The sequence below is a fragment of the Drosophila bipectinata genome, chromosome 4 (genome assembly GCF_030179905.1).
Source record: "Drosophila bipectinata strain 14024-0381.07 chromosome 4, DbipHiC1v2, whole genome shotgun sequence".
NCBI lineage: Eukaryota > Metazoa > Arthropoda > Insecta > Diptera > Drosophilidae > Drosophila > Drosophila bipectinata.
Genome location: NC_091740.1, coordinates 16,190,599 through 16,203,677, shown reverse-complemented (window position 1 = coordinate 16,203,677; position 13,079 = coordinate 16,190,599). Strand labels below are relative to the sequence as shown.

The 13,079-nt window shown below is 41.8% G+C and overlaps 1 protein-coding gene across 15 annotated transcripts in view; it reads left to right on the top strand.

The window, feature by feature from the left end:
* The window catches only part of LOC108132472 (myb-like protein X), a 157,259-nt gene that overhangs the window by 36,567 nt on the left and 107,613 nt on the right, over positions 1 to 13,079 (top strand). For 13 of the 15 annotated variants that reach the window (XM_043213378.1, XM_070282348.1, XM_070282346.1 and 10 more), the window contains one exon: positions 1,573 to 1,674. The exons of the other annotated variants lie outside the window; for them this stretch is intronic. In XM_043213378.1, coding sequence (XP_043069313.1) covers positions 1,573 to 1,674 — 102 coding nt within the window. The remainder of the gene's footprint in view (positions 1 to 1,572; positions 1,675 to 13,079) is intronic. 15 annotated transcript variants of the gene reach the window in all.

Below are 13,079 nucleotides of genomic sequence, written 5' to 3'. Positions count from 1 at the left end.
TTTAGATTGACCGCTTGAATGTTCATATTGTCTTTTCACTGTTTGTTAGAATTGAAAGCATGTAAAGAAGATTGTGGCTGCCGATAAATCATAAGATTCTGAGCTCCGCCGTGATTTAAGTTTTGATCATAATCATTTGGTTGTCTAAAGTTACTTTGCTGATTATAACTTTGTTCATTATATTATTATAATAAGAAATATTTCCTTGGAAATTATTATTTCTTTGATTATTTCTCCTATCTTGTCCGTTTTGATTTAAGTTATGTTGTGATTTCGTTTAATCAAAACCAGTTTCGTAACAACCTCCTTGTTGTGACAAATGCCTTTCATGGGTGGAATGTCATAGTTGGGCACAGTTCTGCTAGGGGGTTTTTGAATCCAAACGACTAGCCAGAGTTAGGCCTCGAACTTCATTTATTTATTTACTTGCTAATTACCTAATGATGTTTATGTTGGTAAGGTTACAATTATTTTAAATGGGCCAGCTTTAATCCCTCGTGGTTTATCCCTGACCTTATCCACTACTCCGATTGCCTTGCTTGCTCTACGACTCTTCTTAAAAAACTACTTTACTAAGGGAGAGAAAAGCAAGTAAAGCTTTACGAAGATTACAGGAGAAATCTGGGTGGATTCTAAGCTCGCTGAAGATGGAGTGATAAATCGAAAAGATAAATAACGCCCGTACACTTCTTGTTGTGCTTCTTGTATGTCATGTCATATGTCATGACAGAGTTAATGAAAACCTGTCAGAAAGTTTTCTCTTCATTACATCTTTTATAGTATTATTTATATCATTAGTATAAATCATTATATTTAAATTATCGTTTTCTAACGACAATTTGTTTGTTATGACAAATATTTTATATTCTAGTTCGTCGACGAAATTACGAATGCTTCCATTGAAAGTGTTGTAGAGTCGTCTTAGTAATTCTTTGCATGCGGTTTGGGTTTTGCATAGCTGGTACAGTCGCTGAGCATCTCGTGATAACTGCATCTCGATTGCACTGAAGAATACAGCTGTTTGACGCGGACAGTTAATGGATACAAATTTAAAATATATTCGATCCGTCTGATGAATGCACTTAATTTCCTGATGCTTCCTCTAAAATTGGGAGTTTACCTAATCTGGGCTAAAGCCTGATAAAGGTGTAGTTCGAAGAGCAAATGGACTTGTGCCACTGGTTCAGCCATTTTAACGCTTGTATAATAATTAAATATTGAATAATTAAATGTTTGTGTTTTTACTAAAAGTGCAATACGGCTATTTGCAACGTAATTACGAATTTCAAGTCAAAAGGCTTGAGTTTCGGTTTAAAAAATGTATTGATATACACTTAAAGAAATTTTTTTGATATGTTACTAAATATGCGTATATCTCCTCTAAAAATCAACCGATTTGGTAATTTGAAAATTGTCTTCAGATACATTTTAACTATAGAAAGAGTTTTGCATCAAAGTTGTTCATAAAACCTTCCAGTGCTGGCGCTACAGAATTTTGGAATTTGTGCGAGGCACAATTTTGCTTGCCAAATGAAATTTAATGAAAACTTATTTTTAAAATTCTTTTTTTAGGATTCTATTGAAGAATTCAGCGATGAGGGAAAATTATTATCAGAAAATGAAAAAATTGCTGTAAAAAGTGAAACTATTGAAATCGATTCCTCCCAGGACAAGGTTTGTCAAATATGAAATTTTTTTATGTTTAAGTTTTATGCTAAAAAAATTTTAGAATCCCACTTTACCACAGCGGGAAATCTTTCTATTCCCTATTCTATTTCTATAAAATGTATGAAAATAGTTTTGATACATGTTCTCATATAGTTTGGCTTATTATATATGTTGCATTAAAAACTGACTCTTAACTCTAAGGAATTTCGGATCTGCGTTTTTTTGTGCGCACTGCGTTTATGATAAATCTTGCTGTAAGCCGGTGTTTACTTACTTGAGAATTGAATTTAGAGAAACTTAAGTTTTAACATAAGCCGTATACATATTTGGAAGCCAATTAATAATTTGCTTAATTTCAATTCCAAGCATACTTCGGCTCTGTTTCTTCCTGTTTCTGTTTTTTTTTTTTTTTCGTGTGGAATAGAGATTCTTATCTCTATTTTGGCCATTTTTCCCTGCTCACTCCAATCGCTTTTTCCAAAGCTCCCACTTTGGCTCTTATTTGGCACAGTGGTTCAAGGTACAGTGTTTTTTTTAACTTTTTAACTTATATATTTTTTATTATTAAAATGCAATTTAAACTCGTCTGCTCAATGAAGTCTTGCAATAAGACAACCTCCTCATCCCAGCCTTCCATACATTGATGGCTCAGTTTTTGGATCCCTTTTCCCGTAGGCCTGGTCTCCATTATTTTTGTGATAATTGTCATGCTGTCCAAGACGAAATGAGGTCGTTCATGAGACAGAAGAAATTCATTAAGAATGGATTTAAAGATTTGATTTAAGATGAAAGAGTTGAGAGTTGACTAGGTCTGGGCGCTTGATTCTTAATTTAGCGGCTTTCAGCTTGCTCAGCCGACATAACGCAGCCGCTCATATCTCTGGCCACACAGTTGGAAAAGAGCAGTTGGTTGGGAATTACACGGCAGAAACAGCTGGTCCAGATGCCTCTTTGGGGTGTGTTCGCTCGCTATCTGCTTGGAGGGGGTTCTTTTTATTTTACCGGACAAGTGCGCCGCCGGTGGAGAAGTTTTTTTTGGAACATAAGTGGGTTTCCGCGGGTGGATTTCCTCTATTGTTGGTGCCACCTGGAGTAGTTATGCTTTCTTCTGGCATTTCGCTTTTTCGTTTCGTTTTTTATACCTTCTGCCAGGTAACATAGCTGCCGGCCAATGTGGCGCAGACGCAGACTACGCCGGCGCCCAATGTGGGTCAGACGCAATGTGGTAGATTTTGGATGGGGGAGAGAGACGAAAAATGGGTGGGACATCCATCGAAGCTTTATCCATCGAGAAACGATGGGGGTTATACCGTCCCTTCTCGGTAGCCAGTGAACCAATTCACGCGTGTACCGCAACGGCGGTATGATTGCCATTCGGTCAGATCCGCGACTCTTAACATCTTTGTCCACCATCCTCGTTTTACGTCCTGCGCGGATGGTGCGTGCGCCGCGCCTTGCTGTATGGTCTTCTTAGCTCTAGGAGAAAAGAGAGCTTGTACAGGCGCCCTCTGTCGCTGTCGGCTTGTGCTCCTCCCTAGAAGCGCTAGGTGGCGGCCTCTTCCGGTGGGATCCGAGATAAAAGCCCCCAGCATTCTAGAAACGCTCCTCCTTCGGCAGGTGAGCATAGCTTGCACCTCACAGCACGACCGTATAAACTAACTTAACTATACACTGTTTTCATCTCTTCCACCTACAATTTAACTTTTAAGTTTGAACTTTAACGATATGGATTCTCAGCAACAAATTTTTGTTGCATACTGTTGTTTTTGCGCTAGGGCAAAACAACAACAAACCTACAGCCATACTACAAATTCAGTAGGAAAGCACCCTTAAAAGACTATGACTCCTCTAAAAATTATCCACATTTTTTATTTGTAGGTGTAGATTACATAAACGAACTGGCGCTAACATTAGATTTCTGTTTCAGGGGCGGGAGTGGGCGTAGCACAATTGCTTGAAAAAAGCTTGAGCTGCGTGGGCATTGTGTGGGAACCAAATCCTATAGCCATGCCAAATCCTATTGCTCTATCTCGTATAGTCTCTGAGATACACGCGTTCATTCGGACAGATGGACGGACGGAAAGACGGAAATGGCTATATGGACTCGTGTGTTGACGCTGATTAAGAATATATATACTTTTTGGGGTCGCAGATTATTCATTTTCTATGTTACATTCTTTAGAATCCGTAGAAAGTTCAAGACTTTTAATTTAACAAGAAAGGAAAGCTAACTTCGGGCGGAAACAAAGTTCATATACCCTTGCAGTTAAAACCGAATATATATCGTAAAAATCGGATATACAATACTTGGCCGATCCTTATGAGAATATCATAATATAACCAATTCATTACAAAACAAAATATAAAAAGACCCAAACTTCTATCTTCAAGAACACCAAAGATGGTATTTCTACCAAATATCATTTCCGATCGTTCAGTTATATGGCAGCTATAAGATATAGTCGGCCGATCCTCATGAAAATTGGTAGGTTGGGTAAACAATACAAAAATAGAATCTGTTCGAATTTCCAACTTTCTATCTTCGAAAACACGAAAGTTGCGTCATTTTCGATCGTTCAGTTATATGGCAGCTATAGGATCGGCAGATCCTTTTGAAATGGTCGGTTTGGTCTGGTTCGCAATATTTTGCCAATACCTTTAAAACTGAGACACTAGTTCGCGTAGAAACAGACAGACAGACAGACGGACGTGCTCATATCAACTCAGGAGGTGATCCTGATCAAAAATATATATACTTTATAGGGTCGGAGATGTCTCCTTCACTGCTTTGCACACTATTGGACAAAATTATAATACCATCTGCAAGGGTATAAAAACGTGAAAGTTGGATCATTTCTAATCTTTCAGTTTTATGACAGCTATAGAATATAAACGGCTGATCTTTTTAAAATGTCGTCTCGTATTATTTTGCCAAAAATATAATCCTTAGAATCCAAAATCTCTTCCTTAAAAAACTCCAAAGTTTTGTCATTTTCCATCAATCCAGACAGATGGACATGCTTATATCAACTTATATATATTATATCAGGAGGCGATCCTGATCAAAAATATATATACATTAAAAGGTCAGAGATATGTCCTTAACTGCGTTACACACTTTTACGGAAATTATAATACCCTCTGCAAGAGTATAAAAATTAAGAAATAACTCTTATTTTTCAACCTTTATATATTTCAACTTTAAACAGTTATAAAAATTGGAAATAAAAGTTTTTCACATTTATATTGAAAATAAAAATTAAATTGCAATATCTTTTCAACCACGAGGCGTATGTAGCTGTAGCGTATGTATGGAGGTTAATCCTTTAAAGATACCCAATAGTAATGATACCCAATGAATAATAATAACGACAGATGTAAACAAATAAGACTCGTTCGAGCCCTATGAAAACAAGGATATCCATTGCTCTTTCCACAACAGAATTGACTAATGCATGCGTACAGCTAGTTATGGAGGAGAAACTACCGTTTTGGACTCGTCTCCATTTGAAAAAATTACAGAACAAATTTTTAGTGGTGCTGAACAGTGTGCATTGTGTACCAATATCATACAGCACGTGTTTAATTATATTAAAAAAGACAAAAAGACGGGTATAGTCGAGAATCCAGACTATATTATACCCGGTACTCATCTCTTCCTTTCAGAATTTACCTAACCTTTGAAGCTTAAGAATTAACGGTATGGATTCTCCGCAGAAAATATAGGTGTAGATTAGCCACTGGAACAGTTTTACATCAAAACATTTTCCAAAAATATTAACAAACTGGCGCTACAACGAGATTTCAGTTTTGGAGGCGGTAGTGCGCGTGGCTAAATTTTCACACAAACTTGATCTGTGGAGATACCATACGAGTCCAAGATCCAAATCGGATAGTGTTATCTCTTATAGTCTTCAAGATCCACGCGGTTTTTATGGGAAATTGTATATTTATGGGATTATCGCCTTTAAAAAAATCAACCGATTTGGAAATTTGAAATTTTTTCAGATATATATTAACTATAGAAATAGTTTTGAATCAAAGGTTGTTTATAAAACCTTCCAGAACTGGCGCTACTTATTTTCGGTACTTGTGAGGATGGGAGAGGCGTGGCACCACTTTGAAACAAACTTGCCAAATGAAATTGAATGAAAACTTATTTTAAAAATTCCTTTTTTTAGGATTCTATTGAAGAATTCAGTGATGAAGGAAAATTATTATCAAAAAATGGAAAAATTGCTGTAAAAAGTGAAACTATTGAAATCGATTCCTCCAAGGAAGTTTATGTTTTAAGTTTAAGTTTTATTGTTAAAAAATTTTAGAATCCCACTTTAACACAGTGGGAAATCTTTCTATTCCCTATTTTATTTCTATAAAATGTATAAAAATAGTTTTGATAAAAATTCTCATATGGATCGGCTAGAGTTCGGAAAAATAAATTTCTTCAGCGGATTCGAAATTCCTTGGACTCCCAAGGAATTGGAAACTCCCAAGTGCAAGAAAGTCCAAAAAAACGGGTTGTTTGGTCATCGAGAGTTTTCGATGCCGTAAATAAAAAATGATTTTGTATTTAAATTGAACGTTATAAACTTTATTCGGGCCGCATATGAAATTAGGATTTATGTACAATATTTGAAATCCAATTTAGGATGCGAGCGCAGTAAAAGTACGAACGAGAGTCGAGCCAACCTTGCAGAATAGGCTGAGCGGATGCTCGCTAACCATAAGCGCCGAAGTAGCAAAGCCGAGCGGCCGAAAGAGAGTCGGCTTGCGACCAGCAAAACATTAGTTACTTATTAATTGTTGTGTTTAAATTAGTTGCTTGCTGCTTGACCCGACATTCTCCCCCCAGTTGGGGCTTCTACTCCAACTTCATCCTTAAGGGGCAAAAGGCACAGCTTAGTCACTGCTCGCTTGGTAATTCCAGATGAGGTTTTTATCACCGCCACTCGAAAGATACCATCCCGACCAGGGATTAACTCCATTATTCTCGCAAGCGGCCATTTCATCGGAGGTAGATTCTCGTCCTTTACTAGCACCACATCGTTTGGGGCCAAGGCAGGACCGGAGGCGCGCCATTTGGAGCGCTGCTGGAGAAGACTTAGGTACTCCTCCTTCCATCGGGACCAGAAAGACTGCTGCAGGAAAGACACGCGCTGCCAGCTGTCCAACCGGTTGAAGTTCAGCTTTGTGACATCAGGCTCGATAAAGCTGACTGACGGACCACCAGTTAAAAAATGAGCCGGGGTCAGAACATCAAGGTCTGCAGGATTTTCTGAAAGAGACAATAAGGGTCGTGAATTTATAACAGCCCCAATATGGCACAGCAGCGTTCGCAACTCCTCGAATCCCAGAACTGCAGATCCGACAGCTCGGTAAAAATGGTGCTTGGCGGTTTTAACAGCCGCTTCCCACAGACCACCGAAATGCGGAGATCGAGGAGGAATAAAATGCCATTCGATGGACTCCATAGAGCAAAACTCCAGCAGTGACCGTTGATGCTCTTCGCTTAGAAATAATCGGCGCAGCTCCTTTAGCTCGTTTTTGGCTCCAACAAAGTTGGTTGCGTTGTCAGACCAAATATGTTGAGGACTTCGGCGGGTGCATATAAAACGCTTCAAAGCCTGCAAAAAAGACATTGTGGATAGATCCCTTACAAGCTCCAGATGGACGGCTTTGGTAGCAAAACAAATGAAAATGCTAATGTAACATTTTACTGGAGCCTTATTACGCACTTCCGGCTTATAATAGAACGGTCCACAAAAATCCACACCAGTGACTCCGAAGACCTGGGAGCCGCTAACTCTTTCCTCCGGGAGATCAGCCATAATGTGCTGCAACAGCCGAGGCTTAGTCCGGAAGCATCGGATGCATTTGTGTAATGCCTTCGTCACGGTTTTTCTCCCCCCAATTGGCCAATATTGGGACCGAATAATTGCCAACAGTGCGCGAGGTCCCGTATGTAAATTTCGCTCATGGAAGTCAACAATTATAGCCCGCGTAACTGGATGGCTTCTTGGAAGTATAATTGGATGCTGTTTATCAAAATCCAACGACGAATTTTTTAGCCGACCGTCTACGCGCAACAGTCCAAATTTGTCCAAGAAGGGAGAGGATGAGGCAAGGGCACTGGATACCGCTATGTCTTTTCCATTTTGAAGAGCCTTTATTTCCTCCCAAAAATGCACACGTTGCACTAGCCGCAATAACAGCTGTGTTCCAGATTTTATATCGCTAGCCGTAACACCGTTGTGGTGAATTCGTTGAGAAAACTTGTATACGTAAGCGAATACCCTCTGCAGTGCTGGAAACGAATTAGCGTACTTAGAAACCGCTGTTATATCCACGTACGGAGACTGAATGAGCAGGACCCTTGCACGTAACTCCAGGGTTGATCTCTCAGATGGGACCGCGGTCGGCCACGTCTTTTGGGATCCAACGAGAAACGGAGGACCATGAGACCACAGCTTATTCTCAACCAATTCATTGGGAAAAGCACCACGCGACAGGATATCTGCTGGGTTCAAAGAAGTGGGAACATACCGCCACTCCATTTCTCTAGTTAGCTTCTGAATGGTCGAAACTCGATTGGCGACGAAAACATTAAACCGAGAGGGTTCTTCTCGAATCCAAGACAGAGCCACAGCAGAATCGCACCAGCAAAAATACTTTCCAACGTAGACCTTCAGCTGCTCTACTTCCGACATAAGTCGAGCCAACAACTCGGCTCCCGATAACTCCAGCTTAGGCACCGTAACAGTCTTTAACGGCGCAACGCGGGACTTCGAACAGAGTAAATAGCTTGCAGATCCTGCGCCCTTGGACACGACATAAACGCATGCTCCATACGCCTCAATGCTGGCATCACAGAATCCATGGACCTCCACCTCGGATTTCGATGTCAGCACCCATCTAGGGAATTCGGCGCGCTGCGTACTACCAAAGCTGCTACAAATCATATTCCAGTCGCAGTGAAGAGCTTGAGGAAGACTTTCATCCCAGGACAACTTCTCACGGCACAGCTTCTGAAGAAAGATCTTTGCCTTTGAAATTACAGGACCAACAAGGCCTAAGGGGTCATAAAGCCGAGCGACTGAAGAAAGCACAATGCGCCTAGTGGGCTTTGAGATTGACTGAATCCCTTCAAAAGAAAATAGCAAGCGATCAGTTGCAGGATCCCAAGCAAGACCCAGTGTCTTTGTGAAGTTGCTACCATCATCAAACTTTAGGAAAGACTCCCGATCTTCTTCAGGCACCTTATCCAGAACGTCAGCAACATTGGAGCCCCACTTCCTTAACCGAAAATGGCCTTTGGCAAGGATCGCGGATGTTTGCTGCATTATGCTAATAGCTTAATCTATAGAGTCGCCTCCGAAAAGCAGATCATCCACATAAAAGTCGCGACGCAGAATTTCGGCCCCCTTTGGAAACATTATTTGCTCATCATCTGCCAACTGATGCATTGTCCGAACTGCTAAAAATGAGGCAGGCTTCGTTCCATAGGTGACCGTTTCCAGCTTAAAAACCTGTAACTCATCCTGGATGGAATCCCACCAAAGAATACACTGAAGATAGCTGTCCTCAGGAAAAACCCTGACGCAACGATACATTTTACAAATATCTCCAGTAATGGCCACCCGATGGCATCGGAACCTTAACAGAATATGCAGTAACTTTGGCTGAATAACTGGGCCAGACATCAACACGTCATTCAATGAGTATCCAGAAGTGGTGTCAGCAGATCCATCAAAAACAACCCTGAGCTTGGTTGTTGAACTGTCCTCCTTTAAAACACAATGGTGTGGAAGAAAGTATTGGCCAGTGTCGCTCGCATCAGAAGGGACTGGAGACATGTGACCCAACTCCAGATACTCCTTTATGAAGGCAACATATTGCTCCTTTAATTGAGGACGGCGACATAGCTTCCTTTCGAGGGAAAGAAATCGTCGAACGGCTTGGGGGTACGACTCTCCCAGCAGCTTAGAGCCGCATTTTAACGGAAGCCGCACCGCGTAAGCGCCGGAATCCAGCCGAGCAACATGTTGCACGAAATGCGCATCGCAATCTAGCTCTTCCTTCGTCCGCTTCACAATAGGCTCGGAATAGTCTTCGATTTCCCAAAACCGGCGGAGCAAAGAATCCAGCTGATCATCCAGCATTGTTGCGCTCTCCGCAACATCCTTGTGGGCAGTGGAAACGAGTGATCTTCTCTGGACATGTGAACCGCCTCCACACACGACCCATCCAAGTTGAGTTTTCTGCAGCAATGGCAGGCCGGCTGAGAGCTTAATTTGCCCAACACACAACAGCTCATAAAACAGACTGGCTCCGATAAGAAGGTCGATGCGCTGTGGGCGGAAAAATTCAGGATCAGCCAAAGAAAGATTGCCAGGAATATTCCAGCTGGAGACATCCAAACTGAAGCTAGGCTGCAGGTCCGTGATATTGGCGGCGATGACGGCGTTAACCAGGGCCGAGTACTCGGAACAGTGGGAACGTAGGAGAACATCAACAGAGAATCCATCTGTCGCAAAGCCGGTATCTCCAATACCAGACACCGCCATGAGTGACTTGTACCTCCGGAGCTGCAGCTGACTTGCCAGCCGGGAAGTGATCACGTGCACCTGAGATCCAGAATCCAACAGAGCTCGGCATGGAACAAGGGATCCAGCGCGACTACGAACAAAAATGTTCGCTGTAGCAAGCAACGATATATCGCCGCTGTGACCTTGAGCAACTAGTGCATTAGCAGTGGACGGCGAAGAGGCTGCAGGCTCGGCGACCTCGGCTATGGCTGACGTGGGAGGACCAACCAAAGGCTGGCCGCTAGATGCCGGCGGCTCCAGGAAATGCAGCAGGCTGTGATGCCTCCTTCCACAACTGCGACAACTAGCAGCGAGGCACTCACGCATGTGATGGCCCGTTTGCAGACACTTCCGACAAAGACCGAGTCGCCTGGCCTCACCAAGGCGAATCTCAGGGGGCATTGATAGAAATCGGGGGCATGCAGACATTATATGGGACCATCCACCGCATAGAGCACAGGTAGAGGGAAGCGAATTAGTAACAATAAAGGATGATCTACCATTATTTGCACCTCGACGCCTTCCCACATGAGCGTCCGGGGCGTATGCAGCCATGGCCACGTCCATAGCCTCCAGCGTCCTACACCGCTGCTCCAAAAATTCGGCCATCGACTCCCAAGTAGGGATGGCGTCTGAACCTGAGGAGTTTTGACTCTCCTCCCACTTGGCCTGGGTAGCTGGGTCCAACCTTTGAAGCAGAACTTGGACGATGATGCAGCTGGCGATCTGAACTGAAGTACCCAAATTCTTTAAGGCTCGCATATGGGCATTAAATTTGTCCGAAAGACTTCGAAGTGCTGCTATTGAGCCACTTTCCAACAGACTGAGGCCCAGAATCTCGTTCACGTGTGCCTGAAATATTAAGCGACGGTTATTAAATCGTTTCTCCAATAAATTCAGCGCAACATCATAGTTCTCGTCGGAGACTTCCAAGGAACGAACTGCTTCGAAAGCGGACTCCCGAAGGCAAGATCGCAACCTTTGCAACTTTTCCACCTTACTAATACGAGGATTGCTGCCGACTATGGTAGAGAAGATCGAGTAAAATTCAGCCCATTCCGAGTATCCACCGCTGAACGTAGGGAGCGGCAAAGGAGGCAGCACTTGAAAACTTTGACCTAACCCTGGGTCAGCCTGCATGGTGGACATTCCGTTGGCAAGGGTGGAGTGGGCAGCAATTCGAGATGAGCGAAGGGTCGTCTCGTGCTCAATTTCCGCCTGCATCGTCGCTACGAGCTCCGAAACAGTCCATCGAAGGTCACTGCTGATCTGCAAAATGTCCAAATCCTCAAGCTCCCCGTGGATGGCCTTGAAGTCGCTGAACATGGTGGCTATCTGACCATGTCGCACGTGTAGCATGGCATCGTCCACCTTTGAAATAGGCTGAAGAGCTCCTTGGATCCTCTGTAAGTCCTGGAGAACACCCAGGGCCTTGCACTTTAAAATTGCACTCCGGGTTGGAGTGGGTGCTCCTGTGACGGCGCCGCTGGAGTTCATGATTTATTATATTGAGTTCCGAACAACCGAAATAAATTTTATTTGCTCGCGGCGAACACGATCTGTCCCACTGTGCGCTCAGAACCGTAGCGGAATTGTGGAATGTATATATATATGAAGCTAGAAGTCTATGCGCGGGCGAATGCACTTGCGTTGTGGATCGTATGTTTGTATGAAGTCTGTGCGCGGGCAAATGCACTTTCGTTGTGGATCGTAAATATGTATGTGTGCTTGTGAACTAACGTTTATGTTTATGCCTGTATGTATGTATAATATAATAATATATTATAATTTGTTTATTATTGTAAATAAACTTATTAGACACGTATGATAATTTGATAATGATAATTTCACATAACACTGTTTACAGAATTGTTTTGTTTTTGTTTTAGTAATTTGTTTATGTGTATATAAATATATTAACAATCACGTCGGGGTTCACCAATGTTTGGTCATCGAGAGTTTTCGATGCCGTAAATAAAAAATGATTTTGTATTTAAATTGAACGTTATAAACTTTATTCGGGCCGCATATGAAATTAGGATTTATGTACAATATTTGAAATCCAATTTAGGATGCGAGCGCAGTAAAAGTACGAACGAGAGTCGAGCCAACCTTGCAGAATAGGCTGAGCGGATGCTCGCTAACCATAAGCGCCGAAGTAGCAAAGCCGAGCGGCCGAAAGAGAGTCGGCTTGCGACCAGCAAAACATTAGTTACTTATTAATTGTTGTGTTTAAATTAGTTGCTTGCTGCTTGACCCGACACGGGTTTTTCAAACTAAATCAAGATTTTAAAGGTGTTACAAGGATTTTGGGATTGTGCCACGGGTTTGTGCTGACCTGATAAGCAATTCCTACTATGTGATTTTAAAAGTTCCAAATCACTGCTGGACTGTTTTATTAATTTATTAATATTAATAAAGAAATTATCAAGCTTCTCTCACTTCTTCTGAAGCGAACGGTCGTGTTTTTTTTTTTTTTGTCGTGCGCACTGGGTTTGTGATAAAATTATTTTATTTTATTATTTTATTAACAATAATATGTATTAAGCTAAATGAGATTCCATAATTTTTTATTTAATTACATCTAGGGATAGTTCCGGGGATATTAAATGGGACAATGAGTTGTAATTTTTACAAATAACGCGAAATGGATCGTGTTCAGCACAATTAGACCAAGAAATTGGTAACTAAAGGGGTCGGAAAGATCTAGTTAATCTATTAGGTACAGAAAACATTAATTTTTCAAGAAGTAATTTTGAGTCCACCTCTCCAAGAAAAGGCACAAGAAGTAGCATAACCCCAGCACAAGTACGGCGCTCTTTTAAT